The 23,446-nt window shown below is 42.4% G+C and overlaps 5 protein-coding genes across 5 annotated transcripts; 3 read left to right on the top strand and 2 right to left on the bottom strand.

The window, feature by feature from the left end:
- Positions 1-3,812: 3,812 nt before the first annotated feature.
- LOC106655150 (dynactin subunit 6) lies at positions 3,813-5,060 on the top strand. Its single transcript, XM_014375372.2, has 5 exons — positions 3,813-4,139; positions 4,277-4,447; positions 4,514-4,632; positions 4,702-4,844; positions 4,929-5,060. The coding sequence occupies exons 1-5, from the start codon at positions 4,114-4,116 to the stop codon at positions 5,010-5,012; spliced, it is 543 nt and encodes a 180-aa protein (XP_014230858.1). The 5' UTR covers positions 3,813-4,113; the 3' UTR covers positions 5,013-5,060.
- A 6,871-nt stretch (positions 5,061-11,931) lies between these two features.
- LOC106654998 (homeobox protein GBX-1-like) lies at positions 11,932-22,535 on the top strand. Its single transcript, XM_023461435.1, has 4 exons — positions 11,932-12,376; positions 12,465-12,815; positions 17,939-18,270; positions 19,695-22,535. The coding sequence occupies exons 1-4, from the start codon at positions 12,148-12,150 to the stop codon at positions 20,121-20,123; spliced, it is 1,341 nt and encodes a 446-aa protein (XP_023317203.1). The 5' UTR covers positions 11,932-12,147; the 3' UTR covers positions 20,124-22,535.
- On the bottom strand, positions 12,902-13,518 carry LOC106655077. The gene is made up of 3 exons (XM_014375278.2): positions 13,272-13,518; positions 13,071-13,205; positions 12,902-12,988 (listed from the first exon to the last, which is right to left on the bottom strand). Exons 1-3 carry the CDS (start codon positions 13,422-13,424, stop codon positions 12,941-12,943), a joined length of 336 nt encoding a protein of 111 aa, XP_014230764.1. The 5' UTR covers positions 13,425-13,518; the 3' UTR covers positions 12,902-12,940.
- Positions 14,038-14,698, top strand: LOC111694203. The gene is made up of 3 exons (XM_023461436.1): positions 14,038-14,214; positions 14,296-14,427; positions 14,506-14,698. Exons 1-3 carry the CDS (start codon positions 14,062-14,064, stop codon positions 14,551-14,553), a joined length of 333 nt encoding a protein of 110 aa, XP_023317204.1. The 5' UTR covers positions 14,038-14,061; the 3' UTR covers positions 14,554-14,698.
- On the bottom strand, positions 18,709-19,495 carry LOC106655076. The gene is made up of 3 exons (XM_014375277.2): positions 19,346-19,495; positions 19,181-19,282; positions 18,709-19,103 (listed from the first exon to the last, which is right to left on the bottom strand). The coding sequence occupies exons 1-3, from the start codon at positions 19,475-19,477 to the stop codon at positions 18,987-18,989; spliced, it is 351 nt and encodes a 116-aa protein (XP_014230763.1). The 5' UTR covers positions 19,478-19,495; the 3' UTR covers positions 18,709-18,986.
- Positions 22,536-23,446: the final 911 nt, after the last annotated feature.

Below are 23,446 nucleotides of genomic sequence, written 5' to 3'. Positions count from 1 at the left end.
GAATTCTCGTGCTTGCTTGGTGGTTTATCTCTAATTAATAAATTTTCCTAGGCCTTCATTAGCATAATCAGCTTGGACTCGGCGACTCGCGCGCCGGTTAATGAGAACGAATTATGCACACGCGAAAAAATTAGGCTATCTAAAAATACGGTGCGCGCGTTCATTAGCTCGCGCTGTAAAACGCCACGAATCGCATCGAAATGAGAATTTACCAAAATCAACGGCTGTTTCATCATGCTGTTGTTTGATCAGATGTTCATTATTGTAACACGTATCTCTGACAAAAAAAAAGAGAGGAGAACTGATCAACTGAACAAACAGTTGAAATATATGCAGGTAAATATGTCTGCCGAGCACTGATACACAGGCACTAATCGCCCTCTCTTTCTTCGAGTTTTTTTTTTGGTATTTGTTTAAAAATTTAGGGAGTGCCTGATAATGCGGAACCGGGGGCACAAGTGGTAACGCGTATCTATACAGCTCGGGCGAGAATTCAATAGTTGCTCGAGAGAGACCGGTCGAGCTGCGGAGATCTGGGAAAATAGGACTCGCGATCTCGTCTTTTCTTTTCCTCGACATACGTGTCGCGCACCTGTGTGCGCGTAGTAAACATAACGGATGTATTACACACACACACATCCACCCACACGGTCACAAGCCGCTCGATGATTTTATCTATTCTCCGATAAGCTCCTCGCTTCTTTTCAATTTTTACCCTTCCATTCTCCGATACGAGCTCGAGCACAGTCACCGGTGTGGCAGAGAGATAAGGCGTAAGGCCCGATCGAGCCTCATTTTTTTTTGGGAGCAATCCTTGTATCGTGTTGGCTCGGTTAGAGCGAGGATCGTAAGTTGCATACAAGAAGCAAATCCAGAGAGGCTCCGGCGTTATTTTTCTTCATAATTTTTTTTCTTCTATGTTCACAGGTGCTAAGTATTGAAAAGCCTACCGCCTGCGTCGCCTCGTCTCGTGTCTCGTAGCACCTGACCGATAACTGCTCTAGCCGCGCGTAAGTGTGTGTGTGTGCGCGTGCGTGTGTGCGCGTGCACGTTACGACGTCTCTCGTTTCTCCATCGACGGTTGGAAAAATAAAAAACGCCGCGCGTGCTTGCATCTTTCGGTAGTTCAAAGTAATAACGCCTGCGCGCAATAACAAGTGTAATATATCGCTCGCTGTACGAGGCAAAGTCGAGTAAAAAGAGGAGAAAATGAAAAGAGGATGGAATGGGAAAAAAACATTATACGTATACCATACGTGTCGGCAAAACGTGTTCTCCGCATCGGTTTAACAAACCTTTTATTGTATTATTGAGTTAGCAGCGATTTAGCACATTTCACGCTGATTATTTGTAATAATAAGTCGTGTCATCTCTCATTGTAACAATTTCGTCGACACAATTGTCCTTTCTTGGACTCGTGTCAAGTCATCAAGCATTCATCTAAGTTTCATTCAAGATTTTAAGCGTGCACACACGTGAACCATTATCGACTTTGCTTGTTTTCTTTCTAAATAGATTACCAAGGCGAAGATGGGACTGGAAGCTGCGAATAAAGAAAAAAAAAGCGAATGCTGTAAAGAGAGCTTTCCATCGACAGTATGAGTTAGAAACACTGTCATGGACTTGCTCTCTTTTTGGACGTCGCTTAGTTCAACTGTAGCCAGCACGAGTCACGTTTATGAATTTTCGCTCGTAATATCACTGTATATGAAGGAGTGCAGCGTTGCGGCGAAGGAAAGAGGCGAAGAGGAAGGGAGCTGCACAGGATTTACATTGTAAATCGTAAAGTTCACGAGAGTCGAGCTTCGCCTTCGCTTATGTGGCTGCGAGCTGAGCAAACAACTCGACTGCGGCAGCGCAGCACGAGGTCCGTTGAACCCTGCAGGCCGTTGATTAGAACCGCCATGCAAGCCTGCCAAGGATAAAAGTCCATAAGCTGCCGCTTAGCTGTGCGCCCGATTCACCCGATATACGCACCTCTCGCCGTTTCCTGCAGTCCCGCGCAGGCCGCAAAGCATGTCTGAATTATTTTTTTTTCAACTCACCAGACATTTTTTTGTTCGTATAGAGTCACCTCCCCAGTGTTTGAAAACGCATCAGTGAATGAAACTTTATTTATAAATTGATATAATTTAATTATACTGAACTAATTCATCGGTAGTGACATTTTATAATATAATTGAGCATTAATACTAAATATTTCAATAGTTTTTAACAACTTTTTGAATATATTATCATTAATTATAATGGTTTCATTTACTGGTAAAAATGTTTCATTCACTGGTGCATCGTTTCCCTTATATGTTATTTTATTAATGAAAGTTGAAAGTGAAAATTCTGCAAAAATTCTATTCATTAGGGAAAGACATTTACTATTATAATTCATCTGAATAATAGCCTTTAATTTATTAAAAACGTTGATTTGAGCTAAATTTAAGCAAACTTTTTTGAAACCTTTCATTCACTGTGTAGGTGACTCTAAAAAGAAAGAAATAAAAATGAAAAAAAAAGAATAAGAACAATGTAATAATTAGGCGAGTCGTGTTGGCGCACGCCGAGAGCTGTACATACGTTCGTGTATATATCAGTGAGCTGGCACCAGACAGCAAACACACGCCGTAAGGAGATTATTATTAAGGTGCAGATAACAATGTTACACTGTCGCGCGAGCGCGTCTGCCTCTCTTATACTCGAGAGAGCGACAAGAGGCCACGTTCGTGTGGCATTATAAACGCCTTGTAAATTATTCGTCGTGCATTTTAATTATGATTGTTAACGTTGCGAAATACATGTGTAAGTATATTATATGAGCAACGCAGTGTATACCGATCCGCGGGACGATCATGGCTAGTGTGGCAGTGACGAGCCGTACACTGCGCAGACATGAAATTTATCCATTGTGGAATCTGTATACTTATACACATTCCCATGGATAGATTTTAAGTCCTCATAGTGTGCTACATAACGTCGCGAGCCTAGCAGCCGCCGATTTTATTGTCTCGCGTATCGCATGCGATGAGCGACCCACTAGTCTATACCTATATAGTATATGAGTCGTTTTGTGGTATCGAATCTTTTGCGCCTTATTATTTATCATGCTAATCGGCACAATGACGGGTGTACAATAGTTTTCTGAAAACAGGAGACGGAGGAAAAGAGAAAATATCCTCGCTATCTTTTGGCCACGTTTTATCGCTCGCTTCTCTCATAAATTAATGTCTTATCATTTTTTTAATATCATACGAAAAAATTTTTTGACGCGGTATTGAACGATCGTCTAATTGAATGATTGGCGTTTTTTTATCGATAGGCTGCAGGAACTATTGTAGTCGCCATAACTCTTTGGGCCAATGAATTATTTATCCGGAATAAAGTGGATCGCAAACGAATTATTAATCGCAACTAGATATGATTCACAAATATACTCAAATATTAAGCAATAAATGTATCTTATTGATAATCAAAAATGAATCAATGTATTGTTAAAATTTAAAATAATAAACCTTATCTTTGAATTTTTATTTCCAAGATACGAACACAATATACTCCCCTTTTTTTTCATTTCAACTTCATTGTTTGGCAGGTAACTGATATCTACAAGAGATCGGGGACACTTATTATTCAAAATAATTTCGAAAAGATTATGAATTTGAACAATTATGTGTGCAATAATATATCATGTATAAGTGAAAAAATTGTACTTGATACTAACTGAAGCAACGAACCGATCTGTGAGGCGCCTATGACATGGCAACGGGTCATATTTACAAGTGATATGTTTGACACAAATTTTATGAGACGTCGACAAAGCTACTCTAATATTTATTTTTTTCCTGCTGTTTTGTATAAGATTATATGAAAATCCATAAAATTGACCTTGACTTCATTACTCATTACATTAAATTTTAATACATAAAATATTTGAAAAGTCTTCTAAAAAGCAATCGACCTTGCATTGCAGGTTGCAGCATGTAGCAGACTGTTTTGCTGGATCAGTCACCAGTGACGTTTACTTGTGCCGTCAAAGCAAACCGAATCTATTCATGATAAATGATCTGATCAAGACGTAGTAATTTAAACGAATTACATTTTACGTTAAAATATTTTTCGACCATGGCTTCATCTAATAGAAGAAGCAAGTAAGTAATTTACGTTCATAAGTATCTCGTACTTTGAAAATAAGTTTGGTTATGTTTTTGTGTACATACAAAGTTACTGTATTTTTTAAGTTTCTCTGCATTTTTTAAATTAACTTTGATTTATTCTCTATTTATAGTCTTAAAGTTGCTGAGGGAGCAATTGTTTGTGATGAAGCAGTTCTTAAAGGAGATATAACAATTGGTCGCCTTACTGTGATACATCCTCGAGCAAATATTATTGCTGAAGCTGGACCTATAATTATTGGAGATGGAAATATAATTGAAGAAATGTGTACTATTATTAACAGGTAATTTTTATTTCAACTTAGAAGAAATTTTTTTATCATTTTAATCAATTTTTTCTTCTATTTTAGAGGCTCAGGTGATCTTACTACTACTCCTGTACAAATTATTGGAAATTATAATATTTTTGAAGTTGATTCTACATGCGAAGCTTCAAAAGTTGGGGATAATAACATTCTTGAATGCAAATGTAAGAATAATTGATCAATTTTTTGCAGTGGTTTTTTGAACATTAATGAAAATGATATGGGTTTTACAGCATTTGTTGGTAAAGAAGTAGAACTATCAAATGGATGTGTTGTAGGAGTAGGATGTTCTATGACAGAACATGAAGTAGTACCAGAAAATACCATAGTTTACAGTGATCAACATCTGAGAAGAGAAATGAGAGATAGACCAAATGTAAGTCGTAGATGAATATTTATTACACAATGTTTACAACATAAAATTTTCAATGTGTATTTAATCACTTTAATTAAATTTCAGCCTCAGATGGGTCAATTAGATTACCTAGTGAAAATACTACCAAATTATCATCATATTGTTAAGCCAAATATGAAATCAACGTAATACAATTATAATTTTAATAAGCCGTTGTATTATTTTTAAAGTTATAGATAAGTATTTTTTAGTTATTCATTTATAAAATATAAAATATAATGATTGAACATTTTTATATAAAAAGAAATTTTATGAAATTGTGTACATTTCATCACTAAGGTAGATATCTACATAATAGTTTCTATTTCAATTACTAGGTGGCACTATGCGCACATTTTTCAAAGTCAAATGTAATTTTTCTAGTTGCAGTATATATTCTTTCATCAAATCGAATAATTTGATATCGACTAGCTTATTTTAATTTACCATGTTTTTTTTTATTTCTAACTGACAAAGACAAAAAATATATGCATCAATTTTTAAATTTTTATTATTTTACTGAAGTTGAATTCATGACTTAAGCATTGAAAATCGAATGAAAAAATAATTAAAGCTTTATCAATGGTTACAAGAAAGACGAGAATACTTTAAAAACTCGTGATTTTCCAGTCTCTCCCCTTCGCCGTAAAAGGAAAAGGAGAAAGAGAAGCAGAGAGAGAAAGAGAATAGCGGAGCAACAGCCCGAATAACTGTCATATTTTGACTTTGATTTGGAGGGTAAGGCTAAAGTGATTTTTTGCATTACCCTATCCGCGTATTCATAGTCGAGCGCTATGGTGAAGTTGGGCGGGGGCAAGGGAAAAAATTCTAAAACACTTGAGTAAAATCTCAAAGTCAACTAATTTACTTTGGAAATATCGTGCCAAAAAAAAAAAAAAAAAAAATATTCTGCCACGGAGCAGCAGCATCAGCAGCCCTCGTATGTAAAACCAAAAGCGTCATTGATCACGTCGTCGGGCACTCGATCATCATCATCATCGTTATCGTCTTTGTCGTCATAATGGGCTATCGTTACAAGCCGAACAATGCAAAAATGCGGACGACACGAGACGATGAATTTCTGTCGGCTTATAAATATAATACGTGCCATAATAATACCGCGCGGAGAGTAGCTCGCGAAGGAAACCAGCCATGAAATCCCAGTAAAAGCCGATGGGGTATAATGTCTATTATACTGAGAAAACGACGAACGACGTCGTCGACTATCTCGAGGCAAATGACTCGGTGACGTGATTATGCTGACGAGCAAATATATATCCGCTCGCAGGATATTTCTCATTGTAGTCTCCCAAAGCTCGAAAGGCAGCCACTCGACTGCGAAGCGCTGCGTTTATCATCATCGTCATTATTATTATACACGCCTCGTAATGTTTGCCTTTTGCTCGTAATTCGCCTAGTTGCAATGAATTATAATGCCTTAAATCGTATACGCAAGAAATTCGAAAATCATATCCTCGAGATTTAAATTCTCGCGAGCAGAGATCGCGTAACAAAGCCACAATCGGTCGATTTTTTTCTCGCCGAAAACATTGGAAACTCGAAGGCGAATCTCCATAAATACAAAACAATAATTCCCCCGGGTATTATATGCGATTATAACAACGGAATTCGCCATGCCCGTCAATCTTTCGCACTCCGACGGCGGCGGCGGTGGCGTTGGTGACTACTCGTATTCCGCCAACACAGGGCCGTGTGGGACGTAAGGGGGTGCGCGCACTACTACTACTACTGCTCGGTGTATATAAAGCCTGTCAAGCTCTCGTCATGCCAATTATTTATGATAATTGACGTCAAAATTTCTCTATGCGTTTTGGTCGTCGTCGCTGCTCTTTCGAACTCGCACTTATGATAGAGGTGCCACGATATCGATCGCACACTGGTTAAGTACAAATTTTTGTATATATCCCCGCCCGCGATCTCGCACAGTACGCACATACACTCTGTATTATATTTTCGAACGTAAGTAGCGTAACGCGTGCGACATTACCCCTCTCAAGCAAGCGGAGAGAGAGAGAGAGAAAAAAAATCCCATCGAGCGGCGACCACGAGAAACTATTAATACGAAAATTAATCCAGAGATGTAAGCGCGCGTGTGCTCTGCAGCATGTATCGCGTTAATTTGAAAGGGACCGCCCATCGAGACTCCTTCGCAGCTTCTTCCGCTTTTTTGTCCGCATGTGGTTTGCGTGTACTTGTACGCGTGTAGTGGTGTGCGCTTTGCACGCGTCGATAACCCGCAACATCAAAAGAGATCCCATCGGCCATTCGTCACTTTTCTTCCTCCTCCTCCTCCTATCGTTAATTTATTTTTATTTTTTTTTCCTTTTCTTTGCCCTCCCGCGAGTGCGCTTGAGCGTGTCGCATATAACGGCGCGTGTAATTTTTGCCGCACGGATGTTAAGGACTGCATCCTTATTACGGAAATATAAACGACGTCGTGGATGTTTTTCTTCTTGCTGTGCCTTAAATATTCTAATGAATTATTTTCCTTTTCTCGTTCGTGGCAATGTGCGAAATGGATGTATAACTCGGCCGTCGCTCCAACTTGGAGACGTCGCCGCGGATCTCGCAGCTTGTGAATCACTCGTCGATGCATCGATGCATTACAGGCGAGAATCGATAATTTTACGGTGCGCGGGGGGGATTGTGCACGAAACATCCCAAAAAAAAAGTCACCCTTCATCTGCCTCACTTTTGTGCATCCGCGCGTACACACCAACAGCAGCGGCGGCAGCCCCGGAGAATATAGTCGTATTTAACTTTCAAATGTGCGCTTTTTTTTACATTTCAACGCGCTTTGGCTTGATTTTTCACGCGGCCCTTTTGTTTGCACTTCGTAGCGGCCGCTTACAACACATATATATTGCTTTATACTATGTGCAGTAGTATAAGGCGGCGACGGCAGCTTTTCAATGCTCGGCCTGTACATAGCGACTAAATAAGCGATAAGCGGAGTCGAGCGAGTCGAAAATCCATAATATCAATACAACGCGCCGATAGATTGAATGCTTCCACGTAACATTTCAATTTCGCTCCTTTTCGATCATATTCGTCGTTTAAAATTGAATTATTAAAAGCTTATAAACTCTAATAGCTGTGGCTGCGTGTATAGTCCACTTGACAATATGTCGATTTTTTTTCTCCTGATTTTTTCACGACTTCTCGAGTTACATCAATCAAGCCAAGTATTGTGCTCGGCATATCGCTTGGGTCATCATAATATTTTCTGGAATCACGAGTCTCTGTTCGTTGCGATTTAGTTGCGTTACTCCATAACGACGTTTTTTACGAGCAATAAACTTATTTCCTTCTTGTGGTACAGCTTGGGTTTGTCCTCAAATAACTTTTATTATCATACACTTAGCCACCCTAATTCTAATGTTTTACAAAACTTCAAACTTCTCACGCCCAGCTAAATATTTATTATTACTTTGAACGAGAATCGTAAAAGTAATCAGTCTTACGAAATAAATCATTCGCTTCTTTGCTGAAAAATGTTCAATACTTATACATTCGGCGCAGGATCTCGGTGCCAAAAAATTTTCCTCGATGCGCGCGAGTGCTCGCGAGCGTCCAATAAATTATGGCTTCTGGCTCATCTTGTCGATTTTTGAAAACTACATGCAAATCCGCGCACGTACGCGCCACGCTACGTTCCTATATGTAGACGAAATTTTTCTCTGGCAACTTTTTCCATTCTAATTTATACGGCATTCGTCGAAAATAAATAATGTCCAGAAATAGCGTGTCTAACTGTCATCGATATAAGCCGCAGCAGCAGCAAAAAAAGAGGTGACTACTGCGGTGACTTCAAAAGGGCGTATGGGTTGGGTGTGTGTGCTCCGATGCATACCATACACACACGATCGCTGCAGCACAATCTGCCGAGCCGCACACGTGTGCTTTGGAATTCCTCGGCTGCGTGTATGTGTGCGCTTATACACGCGATCGCTACGCTCGCTAGCTGTTATCGCGTTTATAGAGAGAAAAATCCGCCCATTTTCAATTTTTTTTTTCCGGCCCTCGTTGGAAAATTCATCCAGGCGTTGACGCACGGATCGTTGCTCTGTGTCGATGTCAAAAACGTTTGACGCGCTCTTGACAGGCGAACACGAGTAATGACGAACGAATTAACGAAAAGCCCCAACAAAGACGTGTTTTGTACCGAACGACAAATTGGCTGTGGGCCGCGCGTATGTAGCTATTTGCGGCCGAAGTGTCTCTCTCTTGTTGGCGTTCGGTCGGCTCGCTCCAGTCGGCATCGCTCGTCGCCGTCGACGCGCAGCATCGAATATACTCTCGGGGCACGCCTCGTTTGAAAAGAAACTTCGTAGCTCGTTCTAGGCGCGAGGATGGCATTCTTTACAGTCGGCGTATTTTTCAGCAGCCTCGCTTCTTTCGTATTATCACAACGAGCGAGTTTGTTTAATTGGTTTTTCTGGAATTAGCACGAGTAGAAGCGATGATTAATTTTCGTACTTGATTTATCAAGTCGGTGCTTTCCCGTGCGAACCGATCATCGATCTGTTTCAGGGAAATGTTGGAGGAAGATTTTAAAAAAAGAAACGAGTATGCTCGTGCTAAACGGCAGTCTAGTAAAGTCGTGCAGCGACGGGGCTTGATAAATCAAGTTAAGCACCCTGCAGTAAGTATGTATACGGTTGCGCAGGAGCTATCTTCGGAAAGTGTGGCGATTGCGCGTGAAATGAAAGTGACGATGCATAAAGTCACTTACGGGACCGGCCTCTCTCTCTCTCTCTCTTTCTCTGTCTTTCTCTACCCGTACTTTTGCCAACGAGCCACATCGACTGAATTTTTTTTCGTTTCTTTTCAACTTCAACTGGATCTTTGCAAACTTCAGCCAACGATGTATAGTTTTAACGACTTTTGAAGTTTTAGAGCTTTTAGTCGAAGTGTCGTTTTGAAGTTTTTCTAATACAGAGAATTGCCCTATCGCGTATGGAATTCAATCTTCGGTCACACAAAATTAAATTATTACTACATCCGTTCCGATGAAAAAACAGCTCTATTAGTCGTAAATAATTTCTGCGCAGCTTGCTCCATCGATTTTATCGCACAATACACACGCACCCGCTGCTTATATAAACGGACGAAAAAAGAAAGAAGAAGTGCATGCACGAAGCGAACGAAAATTACACCACACACAGAGGTGATAAAGCTCGTAAAGTACATCCTCTCGTAAGCTCGCTCGTGTCAAGTTAATAAAGCAACGGGTAATTAAAGCGGCCTGGGCGCGCGGGAGCTGCGAGGGACGACGACTAACTTTCTTCTTCTTCTTCGTCTTCTGCGAAGCTCACACGTGCGTGCAGCCCCGAAAAAGCAGCCGAACGTGGCAGTGGTGTTCGACGCAGTGTACAGCCTCTATCTCTCTGCACACGAGCCCAAGATTTAATGCCGTCTGAGCATCCCGGAGTGCAGCGCGAGTCGACGTTCTTTTCTTTCTTTTTGCGATGCTTTGCGCTATGCGCTAAACGCTTACAAACCGCTGAGAAAGGGAGAGAGAGAGAGAGAAAGAGAACGAGAGAGTCCAATTTGTCGTCTGTAAGTAGCCCCGACGTACACGACTATTTGCATTTTTTCTTGCCGCGCGCTTATAAATGCGCCGCAAAGACGGCTTTTTTTCTCCGACGTTTTATGCGAATTGAGCTCGGCGCGAGGCGATAGCAATGCGGCCCCAGCATTTACCAAGCCTCAGCATCGTCGTCTTTACACATTGGATCTCTTTATTTTTTCATGCGGCTCGAGCTGCGATACGGTAATTGTATCGAATCGTATCTTATGCGATATCTATCCCTGTACAATGGAAAGAAAAGCTCCCGACTCGTGAACGACGTTTCGACTCGTCTTGTATACACAAAAGCTCGACAATAGCCGTGTGCGGGGGGATATATTTTCGTCACTCGGCGCGCGGCTAGCTGCTCTTTCTCTCTCGGATATCTCAATTACCCTATGAAAATTCCTGGCAGATTGCCTGACCGATGAAAGAGAAGCTCGTTTAACTTTAGAAGAAGCTTGATCTAGCAACGCTACAGAAGCAGCAGAATATATAAGTGACGCATTCCACTCATCGGGCCCAATTAGAATTAGCCTCTTAATAACGAGACTCGACATTTTTTCCTTAATTTCTCGGCGTGTCTGTAATGCTTATAACGAGAAACGTATGGAGTGGAACGTGAGCGCGCGAATCGCCGATCGATATATGGACTTTTGTGCCTCGAGACGTTTTATAGCCCGTCCGCGTCGCTCGCAAGTGTCTGGATTATTATCTTCGGAAGATTATTTTCAGACTTCCATAAGTAAATTTGACCGCTTGCAGGCCACTTACAGCCTTTCCAATGAATTTCTTGCGACGTTGAATGCCGACAAGAAGTGCTGAAGTTTGTCACGCTTCGACAGCCACTGTGTCGCAATTAAAGTTTAATTTGCCATCGACGATTTCCGTTTCGTATACAAAGTCCATTTATTGGATTGCTCATTAACAAAGTCTGATAGAAACTATAAACTGTAGAAATTTGACGAGTCCAAGTATCGAATTCGAAAATCAATTATTTGCGTTTTGCTATTTGCGTGTGCTTTAATTATATCAAAAACAAAGGAACTTGGGGAGATTTTCAAGCCTACTTTATTTTTTTCCTTCCGTGAAAAAGGAAAAAAAGCAAGAAGCGTCAAAGATCGAAAAATGCAAATAGCAGCCTATGATAATTAGCGAATTAATTCGCGCTTGTCAAAACGGGCGAAGCTTTGAAAAAGTTAATCGGAAGACAATGCCAGGCGAGTGTGTGTATCTGTGTGCAGCAGCATCAGTTGCCCCCACCCTTCCCGCAGCGCCGACTCGCCGCTCAAGATGGCGAATTCCCTTTCGGGATGCTTGGTCTAGAGCCAACCATTGGACGAGCTCCGACCAATAAGTCGGCGTGCCAAGCCCCGCCCAGCGATTGCACCCTGCCACCGTCGCTGCCACCGCCGCCGCGGCTGTATGCTCGTGCAATTTCAGCAAAGTACATCAGTCGAGCGACGACTCGGTTACCTTCAACATCCATCGTGTATCGTGCGCTACGTTAATCCGAGAGTGAATTTATTTGGCTCCCCCCTCGGCTCGTGTGATTGCACGTTTCGTTTGTTTTGTTATTTTTGTCCGTCGTGAGATCGGTGTGTCCCGTTTCAACACTTGTGTGCTCGTGATGTCAAATGTGTTGCAATAAAAGTGCTCGCTATACGTCGGCAAAAATCAATCGTCCTTATCATGAAGGAAATCGATACGATGATGGAGCAAGAGATAACGGACGTCGTGGCGGTCAACGACGAGACGATGGACCTGAAGATTCGCTCGAATCCCAAGCCCTTCACCATCGAGAGCCTCATTGGCAGCGGCAGGACGAGCCACGACACCGTCAAAAAGAACATCCAGGACAGTCTCAGCCAGAGGGACTTTTTTTATCAGCAGCATTGCCTGGCCAGCGGTGTGATACCAGGTTCGTAATCGTGACATCTGTCACCCACCCGACAGACGTGTCTTTTTTCTCTCTTCGTCTATATGACCGTGCGTGAAAATTCGGACAGGTTTCCCCATGCCGCTGAGCTTGTACGGTGCCTGGCTCCAGCAGCCCATGCAGCGAATTTACAGCGGCGCCAGTCCACCCTCGAATCTTCAGCACATGTCGCACTTGCCCAGCGAGGCTAGTCAACAGCAGCAACAACAGCAGCAGCAGCAGCAGCAACAACAACAATTTACTCTGGATCATTTGCAAAGCGCCGCGGCCTATCCCGACCACAGAGCCGCGGCAGCGCATCTGTGCGCCGTAGCGGCGGCCGCCGCAGCGGCAACGGCTAATTACAACACGGACGAGAGCGAGGACGATCGCAGCCTGTCGCCCGCGTCCTCCGTCCACGACTTGTCCAAGTCGCAGCATGGTGAGTTTTGGCCATTTAATTGGTTTTTTTGGTTTTTTGTCAAGTGAAAAGTTCGGTTTTTTTTATTTAATTAAAGACTGAATTTATTGGCGATAATTAAACTAAATACAGTTGTAATTGGGCGTCTAGCCAGTGACGATGCAGCCAATCATTTCCCCGGTGAAAAAGTCAGTCTGCAAATTGCAAATGCGCATTAATAGCCTTTCGTTTTTTTTTCCTTCAATAGCGTCAAACTGTGTGTGTTTGTTTACTTACGGCGCATTTGATTACTTTGGCCGGATTATGCCAGTGCTTTTTGCACTTGTTAGCGGCTTTCTTGAGGCATTCCTCGGTGGCACCCTTGAAGTGATTTTTTATGATTTTTAAAGCCTTGTCCCTCAGCTTGCTCCACTGTTTTAAAATGGACGTTGCTCATTGTATATTTGAAAAATGACGCAAAAAATGTAGTATACTTACGAAGTCACGTGTTTCGATCTCGTTCAAAGTCTCGTCAAACTCTAAAAAGTTGACTTCGCTCTCGTCTGAGTTCTCGGATGGCACTACTGCGGAATAAGCCACTGCCATTGAGATGGCAAAGATACAAGCGATCAAGATGTAGCGTGACTGCATTTTAAAAATCTTTGAATTACTCGTCGACAAACACTCAGAAAATTCAACTGTCTTCCTTTGGTCCGGTCGGAGCTTTTATATATTGATTCGTTGCAAAAATCATCTTGTTGCGATAACGAGTTCGAGTGCTTCGAGTGTGACTGTTATCTTTGATAAAATTGGGGGATTCACGAGTGAAGAATTATTTGTCGTCGGATAATCGATCGTGATTGTAAATTTTTTATTATCATGCGACAAAATTTCGAGCAATTTATTTGAAAACTTCACTTAATTGAGTTACGTCGCAAACGTAGCGAATAAACGCATCTACCACAGATGAAAAATTCAAAACAAAATTCCGATTTTCAAAATTGGACGATTAACGCGTCAAAAATTCATGACCATTCGCCAAAACGTTATTGCAACAAACATTCCTTTATAAATCAATTTTCCTCGATTCTTTTTTGCGCACAATTCAAGTGAAATTTATTTATAATTTTCATTAGAATCGCTTAATTGATTTTATCAATCTGATCTCGAAGATTATCAGTTTGATGCATCCGCGATACTCGCTGTCAATAAACCAATATAAATACGTCGGTATAGAAAATCAATTTCGCAGTCGAACAAACGCGAGAGCTCACGAAAAGCAAAAATCATGGATTTCCGTCGCTTAGTGGTCATTTTGGCAATTACCTTCGCGGTAATTTACTCGGTTAATTGCGGTGCATTTAGCGACGAAATTGAGGATAATTCGCTGTCGAGGCTAGACGACGAGGGCAACTCTGTCTCCATCGAAACATACGATTTCGTAAGCCAAATTTTTTCTTCCAATTAAAAATTGCCCCAGTTATATAACTCTGAACTATAAAAAAAATAAATAAATGAACAGTGGAGCAAACTCCGTGACAAGGCCTTGAAAATCCTGAAAAAGCACTTCAGAACCAGCGAAAAGTGCCTGAAGGAGGCGGCCAAGCAGTGCGCCAAAAAGTGGTACAATCCGAAAAAGCTCATCAAATGTGCCGTGAGTATATTTGTATACGATTGAATCCTCGGACTCGAGCGAGACGTATCGAATTATTAATTTACATGTGTTTCGCAGAATGACTTATTCACCGGGAAGTTAACCGAATGTCTCATCGAAGGATAATGACGATAAATCTGTACACTGAATCGATATTTTAGTAAAATTAAATAAATGAGTTATGATCATATCACGAGTTAATTAATCATTGTAAAGCTCGTTCGAGCAATGAGTATGATATAGATAAAGCAAGCTCTGCGATAACACTTTGTTCACATAATTAGATAATAGAATCAGTGACAGGATCGCAGATGGCGCAGGAAATGGAATATAATAAAGGACGAATTGCGTCGACTCGAATATAATAGTAGTAATGGGTTATAGTACAATTGTTATAGATATGTAAGCGACGGTGATTAAGCTACTCGGGGCCGTTTTTATATTGTTAAATTTAGCGCACAATGCGCTCGACTTGTACATTTATACATATTTATATATATGTATGTGTGCATACATAGGATACATACATCGGAACGATTATGAAGCTCTCGAAAGCCGCGGCTATGATTAATTAAAGACACGTATCTGACGTACGGTAATTCATACGCTCTGGGGTTTACGTAAGATGACTTGGCTGAGGCATAAATAAGTGCGCCCGCCCGCGTACATATATAAGAAGCTAATTAACAATTGATTCGGCGTCGAGGAATATGTCACATGCACAGCGTCGTCGTCGTAGCCCTTTTACGTCGTTATAATATACATTATGTGCGCTGCCTCTACACATATGGTGTAATCGATCGTCGTTAGGCCCGCGTATGTGTATAGCGGCATATTATGTGCGGCCGGTGGCAGTGGAATTAACACACACACACACACACACGTACGTACGTAGACATCGCAATTTTTCGATTCTCTTCGACTGCACTGCGGCGGCGGCCGATCGTCGCTTGTATTTTAATTGCCGCATTGTTTCTCGAATTACGCACTTGTGTGTGCGGTCGGGGGGCTCTTATTCGCGTTAATCGGGCTACGTGCCATGAAATTTCAATAACACGACGATCGTAGCGTCTAGCTCAGGCGGTGTCGATCTTTGGCATTAGAAAAATCGATCGATCGAATAACGCAACAACGGCAGCCTTTTGCCGTGTAACGAAGTCTCGCCTCTGCGGCCGGCCGAACGAGGCAATTTAAATACTCGTTAAATTCAATCGAATGAAACGCGCGACGAGCAAACGACGAGCAGCATTGAAGGAGGGAGAGATTTAAGCTCGACGACAAGTCGATGAATTTTTTAAGCGCCCACGGGGGGAGCAGCGAAGCTAAAAATATATCGCTCGCGCGAGCAAGCCGCGATCACACGAGGGAGATAATCGTGTGCTTTAGAAATAAAAGCTACTAATTACTTATATTTATATTTTAAAAATTTAACGAAGCTCGAATTATCCTGGGCTTTTCCCGACGTGTATATCACATGCACACAGCTCGTGCAAGGTGGTGGTCTCTCTCTCGGCTTTGTGCACGTGCGCGACGCTGCAGCCGCACATGCAGGTGTATATTATATTATACGTGCAGGTACTGCTGGCGGCCAGACACGAAATTTCAATCACGCGCGAGCCTCGCGACGAATCGCCATCCTACCTACCTACCGCGACGCGTCGTCGTCGTCTGTACGTGTACTACGTCGCAATACATACGTATCGTGAGCGGCCGAAAAATACAGTAGTAAATTATTATGCGCCATGCAAGCTCGCTTCGAGGAAAAGAAAGAGGGAGCAGAAATCGATGCAGCGTAGAGACGCGCGCTCGATTAAGCGCATTGATCCGCGCGCATAATATACAACTGAGAAAACAAGATGTAGGTGCGTGCGATCGGCTATCGCTGAAATATGCAGCCGTTTAACGATCTTTCACGAGGCTAAATTACTTCCGATGAAAGTATGATATCGAGGCACGAGGAGAGCTCAGCGAAGCGTCTTCCCCGATCGATGCGTATCGCGGTCTATTGCGCGCACGACATCGACGCGCTACCCTCTCTCGCTCGTCTACATGTGTGTGTGTGCAGATATTCTAATGCATTATGCAATGCTTACATGGATACAGCACGTACACGTCCATGTGCACCGCTGCCACCGTCGTAGTCGACGTCGTATCGAAAGTATACATATAGGATATAGATAGACGTCGACTTGGTCGAATTGGTGCTTCGGACTCGTATATCGCGCGGCTCATATATATGCGGGTCATCGATTCCTCGCTACTTCTTCGAGCCGCTCGATTCGAGCTTAAGATAATTCGATTTTATTTTTAGATCATACATATACGGGACTGCAGCTGTGACGTATTTTAGCGTTCGCGCGCGTACGCGTATAGGTCGGTGCATGTATAAGACGTGGCGACGACTCGCAGTTGGAAAAGCTGAAAAGCTCGAGACTCGAACGAATGTGTTGGGCCAGCTGCAGCAATATGTATACGAGCTCGGTTCGAGTGTCGCCCTTCTTTAAATATTCACTCGCTCATCAATACGTGCATTTATGTACGTCGAGCAAGAAAATATATACATTTTTGCAAAATGACAAAGAAAAGTCGACGACAGCCCGACGCGATGCTATTACGGAAAATCGAGGCTTATTATCGCCCCATATTTCTCGCGATACATGTGTACGTGCTGCAACTATGTTAGCAGTGATTATACTTTTAGACTTTACACGCAGCACTGCAATCATCCTTGTTGCAGCTCTATACACCCGTGCGGGGCACAACCTTGTAACGGACTGCTGTATAGGCCAATTAAAAGCGACAAACTTCGCCGTAGGTTTTATTTTTCACTATATAAGGCATTAGCAGCGGAGCCGCGAGCATGACATGTAGGTGTACCTCGATATATATGTACGAGGGTACAATGACCAGTTTCTAGCCGATACAAACAATGGATAAGTGGCCGCCTGCATATATTTATAGGCGCGTCTAGAGTATATAGCCGCGTGTAAAGACGGCCAACGGCGCGCAAACTTGCAATTATCAGCGAAACTATCCTAAAATCTTTATTTTCCGTAATAGGAGCAATCGGCTTTTCGTTTCTATTTTTGCCCTCTTATTATCGCTCGGCGCGACTACTTACTTACTTTTGCTTTTTTCTGCCGCCGCCAAGAGAGTACGACAAGTACGTACACAAGTTAGCCGAGTAACTTTTTTTCTTCTTCTTATTTGTTTCCGTGTAAGCTCTGCGCCTGGCGAGTGTAATATACCGTCGGAGATTCGGGGGGGACAGATTTCCGTTGCTTTTGTTGAATAAAAAAGGAAAGAGCCGAGGACAAGTTTCGGGGACTGCAGGATATTTGGGCGCTCGGACTGCGCGATCAATATTCAACGCGAAAAGCGCTTGTCCCTCTGGCGCCAGGGCCGAATTAGCCATTCGTTTCACGCCTCCGCCTTAACTCGTGTTTTTCGTTTTCATTATAATATCATGCTGGGCGTTTTTTATTTTTTTCATGTTGCCGGCGCCGTGTAGGTTCCGAGAGCGGCCGGGCATCCGTCGAGGACAACAGCGAGGACGAGTGCAAAGACGGCCTGGTCGTCTCGGGCGCTACCAGCGGGGGAGGCAGCTCGAGTCAAGGCTCCGCTTCGAACAACGCCGCAGCCAACAACAACGGGGTGAGCGGCGGCGGCGGCAGCAGCACAAGCAACAGCAGCAGCAGCGCCGCCAACAAAGCCAGACGACGAAGGACTGCCTTCACGTCCGAGCAACTGTTGGAGCTCGAGCGCGAGTTTCACGCCAAAAAGTATCTGAGCTTGACCGAGAGGTCCCACATTGCTCACGCGCTCAAGTTGTCCGAAGTGCAGGTGAGTCGCGTACAAGTACGAGTCGAGAATGAACGAATCAATTTTTTTCTTTCCTGCCTTTTTTTTTTGTTAGAAACAATACAATATCTTATAAAGTAGCCAAAATCAGATTTACTTTTTAAAGGCCCACAGGCGGAGTTGTTGCGAAGGCCCACTTGAGACGAGTGATCAATTTTTTTGAGCTTCGAATATTCAAGCCCCAACAATTCAAATCGATCAAACTCTAGCGTTTTTTAAAAATTAAATATGCAACTTCGAGTAACCTCAAGGACCTCCAAAAATGAAAGTCTCAGAGCACGTGATAATCATGCCTTTCAGTTTTTCACTCCCTAGGTGCAAAATATACTATACTAATAATTGAATACATTTTTTCAATTTTAAGATACCTATAAACCCTTACTTATACACTGAACGAGATAAAAAGTACACAAGCTGGGCTGATTTGGACTCAGGTTACTTGTATTACTTGGGACTATTTGGGTTTACATATTTGATTATTTGAAAAATGCATGAGTTTGATTTATTGGGTAACTTGGATTACTTAAAGTTATCTAAGTTCGTATATTAAATTATCAAAACAATTCACGAGCTGGATCGATTTGGTTACTTACGTTTGCAGATTCAAAATTCTGAAAAATTACACAAGCTCGATGGTATTTTCAAAGATCTGCCTTCATATATTCATATTAAAAAAAATTTTTTTTTAATTTTGTTTTTCATTTCTTTTTTCCAACTGGTGACTGTTGACTGTTGGCACCAACTAGTCCGCTCATAAGTCCGGCACCGAGAGTATTACCACAAATTTTCGGCTTCAGTGCTACCATAATGTTTTTCTGAAAATATGCATAGTTATACACGGATAAATGAGCTGTAATTGAATGTTCGATTATATTTTCTTGTAAATGCTTACACCACATTCGACGAATGCTCTTATATCCCATTCTTCCGTAGGGCAATGTCTAAGTGCTAAACTTTTTAACCATTCCGCAGCTACTGAAACGAAATATTTGAACTGCAACAAAAAAACAAGTCGTATTGAAAATTGACTGAGATTATTTTTCCAATCAATCATTACTTTTATGCCCGATCGTATAATATTTAATTTAGGTCGTGTCTGTAATGTTTGCTGATCCAGCTGCCCATTAGCCACGGCCAAAAGTACGAAAACCAAGAGAAGCACGTATTTCCCGAACATCGTCCTAGTCATTTAAATTGCAACTGCCAATTTTCTTCGCGACGCTCGATCTTTTTATTTCGACGCGATAAAAATTAATGTTTATAGTAGTTAATAGAAGTAGTGTAGAATGCAATTTAAAAATTATAGCCTACGGATAATTGCCAAGCGATAAAATGCTTGAATAATCGTACACACAGACGATGTGCGCACGGAATAAAAAGAAAACAACCGTTTGCCGCTGTTTCAGGTGAAAATCTGGTTTCAAAACCGGCGCGCCAAATGGAAACGAGTGAAGGCCGGCCTGACCAGCAGCGGTGGCAGCAACCCCGCGGCTCGTCACCACGTCAACGGCTCGTCGTCCTCGTCGAGCCAGAGCAGCGGTCCGCGCATCGTCGTGCCCATACCCGTGCACGTCAGTCGTCTGGCCGTGCGATCGCATCATCATCACCTGGAAAAGTGTCCGCAGCCCGCGACGACTCAGCAGCAGTCGCAGCAGCAGCAACAACAGCAGCAGCAGCAGCAGCATCAGAAGACGGGCTTGAATCTGTCGGGTTGCGCGAAGATACCCATAGTCGCGCCGGTGCCAAGCGCCGCGGCTCTGAGCCTAGGCACGCCCGGGGCTCTGAGGGCCTTCACGACGCCTCGGCCCTCGAACGCCACGAGCTCCGCCAGGTAGCCCGCGCCGCCCTAGACTCGGCCACTCGCTTTGTTATCGTTGACAGCCTGAGAGAGACTTTATCATCCTGTTTATACATACCGAATAGAAGTGCCAAATATGATTAGCGATTAATTACCGTTTAGGAATCTCACTAGCCTAGTATAGAAAATATTTATAGAACTCGATAATTATTGTAAATATATTGTTCGTAGGATGTAAGTTTTGTTGTTCGACGGTATATAGCGCGTGCGAGGAAATGAAATTTCTTCGCGGGACGTAAAGACGCGTCATCGTATTATATATATTATATCGATGTAGCATGTAATCGAACTAGTCTGTGAACGGACAATAAGCGACGTGCATTGCAGGCTTAGTATATTATAATATTATACAAAAGGAAAAATGCTAGTTCCCGGAAAGTAATGAAGCAATTTTTCAATTTTTCACCTTTCAACGCGCCACATTCACGGAATCATCGAATCAATTATTGACGCGTCAATAAAAATGTAAATAACACGCACGCGCCAACTTGTTTCTTCTTCGAGCGTACGATACATTCGCCAGCATGTATTATATACACGAGCTCAAGATCACCACCCTCGCCTTTGCGCGGAAAAATTAACCATTATCCGCGTATAAATGTGCATAGATTAAGTTGGCGCTGGTACACAACAACTCCCGCACACTCACACACATACACACACAGGCACACAGAAAAGCGCCTAGAGAGACTTTGGGGATTATGATATTATATCGCAGCTTGAGTGACGGCTATAGAGCAATTTCTACGTTTCAATATAAGCCAACCGCAAATTGCCATTCTAGATTTTAATGGACGACTCTTGTACACCGCTGAGATTTCGCGTTGCATATATCAGCCATATGCGCGATACACAACGGTGACATGCTAGAGAACGTCGAGTCGCGTCGACGAGGGTCGCTGCTGCGGCGGCGCCCAAACTTTTGACAAAGCCTCGATTATTACACCCGCGCGCTTATAGATGAGCAATACGTAAGGTTCGCGATTCGTATGCACGTGGACGTGTTCATACTGCGAAATAAACGCGTTGAATTTTTCAGTCGATATGCGATGCATGAATATATGTGTATCGCATCTATATCGTTCGCGTGTCTGTGACGCGTAATTGTTTCGTTAATAATGCACGCGCCGAGAACGGCCGATTGGCTTTTTAACGAAAGCTTAATCAAGCCCTTTTATGCCACACTGTTTTTCTTTTTTTTTCTTTTTTCATGCATCGAGTCTCGGTGTCGTCTAGCCGATCGCTCGACTTTTTTATTCGTGTAAATAAACAGCTCCTCGAAATAGGTTCCAGCCGATCTGTACATTTATACATATAATGCAGTATGTAAATCCGCAATAATCGATGCTTTTTTTTACAAATATCTTTTCACGCAAACAATCCGTAGCTCAATAAGACTCGTGGCGCGGCTATATAATCTTGTACATATAACGGAAAGCAAACGATGTTTTATTTATAAATAAAGCTCGAGCTGCGAGTTGGTGCAGGTGGGAAGGGAACGAAGAGAACATTCGCCCGCGTATAAGTAACGTGACATAAACGATCGATGCGCGCTTTCGTGTACATAATGCATACTGCATAAATATATGTCTGTGTGTGTGTGTGTATGTGTGTACATGTGTGTGAGTACACACGGAACATAATAATAAGGGAGATAATCGCGAGCAGAACGCGCATTTATTATATTATATATCGCCCATGCGAGTTCGATTTCTCGAGCTTCTGCATATTGATATCCGACGGCGCTGGCCGGACTGCGCTCGGTCGTGCCGTACGAATTAGGATTCGCGTGCACACTCACACAGACATGTAACACATAAACACACTCCTTTGACACACGCTTGCACGGAAAAAATTGTCAATTGAATTTGTGACCAACTGTGGACTTGTACATATGTATAAACCACAATCTTAATGGTTTTGACATAAGATCATGAGTGAGTGGCTTTGCTTTCGATTTTTGGCATATCGTTTGTAATTTTTTTCCACTCGTGGGACGATTTCCCGACCTCGTCAAACACGAACGACGACCGTACATGTATGATGCCCCATCTCAACTTTACTACGTATAACGTTACGCAAGAGTCAAATGCAAAAAAATGTTATTGTTTTAGACCTTGTCAAAAATACGTCCCATGAGTGGAAAAAAGTTTTGCGCGACAAAATGAGAATTCGCTCAGCGTTCACTTTGTGGCTTTTAATTGTCGACATTAAATGAATATAAAATTCATTCCCGTACAAAGGATCACAAATTCAATTCGAATCTCTTTCCGTGTACGCGTGTGCTACCTATATGCATCCGACTGCAGCTCGGCTCGATTCACTGTGCACTCACATCGTCGAAAAAGTTCTCTACGGAACCAGTTTAATATAGCATACAATTTTGACAATTAATTTTACGATCGTACCGACTGTGTATAATGATATATGGTGATAAAGAAAATGCAATAAACGAATGCTATATACGAATACCAATTGTAAGTGCCTAATCATTTATTTATTTAGAATTATTGATACCACAATATTTCTCTCTTTCTTTCTCTCTCTCTCTCTCATTCTCTCTTTTGTCGCGTCCATTATCGAGAATATATTCAATATTTCATCGTACATAATACACTTACACACAGGAGTATGCAATTTCAAAGCTATGAATTATGGAGCATGATATTATTCCGCTGAAAATTTTCCAGTGTCAATAGTACTCAGGCATAAGATCCCACAGCTATATAATACAAGTCGAAGGCAAAAAGGAAGAAGAAAAGATCGATACTTAAACGTACAACGCAGACACTGAGACACGAGTATTATATGCTCTCCCGATTTGGTATAGAGAGAGAGAGAGAGAGAGAGAGAGTCAGACATAGGCGAGAATTGCAAGGGTAAGTAGCCGAAAAATCGAAGCTATTGTCTCGGTTGTAACGCCTATAATGTGCCGTGTATCTGCCGTTATTGCTTTCGTGCGCGCGCGTGTGTGTGTATGCCGTTGACACGACACGTAGAGATATACCTCCTGCTGTATGTAGCATCCTATAGGTAAAAGATGTATCGCGTAAATAGGCGTGAGACGTATACACTGGCGAGGCTTCGGTATATTTTGACAATTTGTCGCGGAGATGACTCTTCTCTCTTTCTCTCTCTTTACGTCGGTCCCAGCGGGGTTGAAAAAAAAACGATGAGCTATGAAATTAATGCCCAGACCCTCGATTACGTATTATTACAATGCGTATACGACGCTGGCACACACACACAGAAGCAGCGGTAGAAACAGTGTCCTCGTGCAGCAACGTACACATAAAGGTA

This window comes from Trichogramma pretiosum, unplaced genomic scaffold, assembly GCF_000599845.2.
Source record: "Trichogramma pretiosum strain Unisexual culture from Peru unplaced genomic scaffold, Tpre_2.0 scaffold2, whole genome shotgun sequence".
Taxonomy (NCBI): Eukaryota; Metazoa; Arthropoda; class Insecta; order Hymenoptera; family Trichogrammatidae; genus Trichogramma; species Trichogramma pretiosum.
Note: the sequence above shows the minus strand (reverse complement) of the source record. Positions and strands in the feature narration are given on the sequence as shown.

Coding starts and splice junctions, on each gene's coding strand:
- LOC106655150 (XM_014375372.2), top strand. CDS start 4,114: ATGGCTTCATCTAATAGAAGAAGCAA. Junction 4,448..4,513: donor ATGTGTACTATTATTAACAG/GTAATTTTTATT, acceptor CTTCTATTTTAG/AGGCTCAGGTGATCTTACTA. Junction 4,633..4,701: donor TAACATTCTTGAATGCAAAT/GTAAGAATAATT, acceptor TGGGTTTTACAG/CATTTGTTGGTAAAGAAGTA.
- LOC106654998 (XM_023461435.1), top strand. CDS start 12,148: ATGAAGGAAATCGATACGATGATGGAGCAAGAGATAACGGACGTCGTG. Junction 12,377..12,464: donor GGCCAGCGGTGTGATACCAG/GTTCGTAATCGT, acceptor AAATTCGGACAG/GTTTCCCCATGCCGCTGAGC. Junction 12,816..17,938: donor CTTGTCCAAGTCGCAGCATG/GTGAGTTTTGGC, acceptor GGCGCCGTGTAG/GTTCCGAGAGCGGCCGGGCA.
- LOC106655077 (XM_014375278.2), bottom strand. CDS start 13,424: ATGCAGTCACGCTACATCTTGATCGCTTGTATCTTTGCCATCTCAATG. Junction 13,206..13,271: donor AGATCGAAACACGTGACTTC/GTAAGTATACTA, acceptor ATTTTAAAACAG/TGGAGCAAGCTGAGGGACAA. Junction 12,989..13,070: donor CCAAAGTAATCAAATGCGCC/GTAAGTAAACAA, acceptor TGCAATTTGCAG/ACTGACTTTTTCACCGGGGA.
- LOC111694203 (XM_023461436.1), top strand. CDS start 14,062: ATGGATTTCCGTCGCTTAGTGGTCATTTTGGCAATTACCTTCGCGGTA. Junction 14,215..14,295: donor CCATCGAAACATACGATTTC/GTAAGCCAAATT, acceptor ATAAATGAACAG/TGGAGCAAACTCCGTGACAA. Junction 14,428..14,505: donor AAAAGCTCATCAAATGTGCC/GTGAGTATATTT, acceptor TGTGTTTCGCAG/AATGACTTATTCACCGGGAA.
- LOC106655076 (XM_014375277.2), bottom strand. CDS start 19,477: ATGACTAGGACGATGTTCGGGAAATACGTGCTTCTCTTGGTTTTCGTA. Junction 19,283..19,345: donor TTATACGATCGGGCATAAAA/GTAATGATTGAT, acceptor TTTTTGTTGCAG/TTCAAATATTTCGTTTCAGT. Junction 19,104..19,180: donor GAGCATTCGTCGAATGTGGT/GTAAGCATTTAC, acceptor GCATATTTTCAG/AAAAACATTATGGTAGCACT.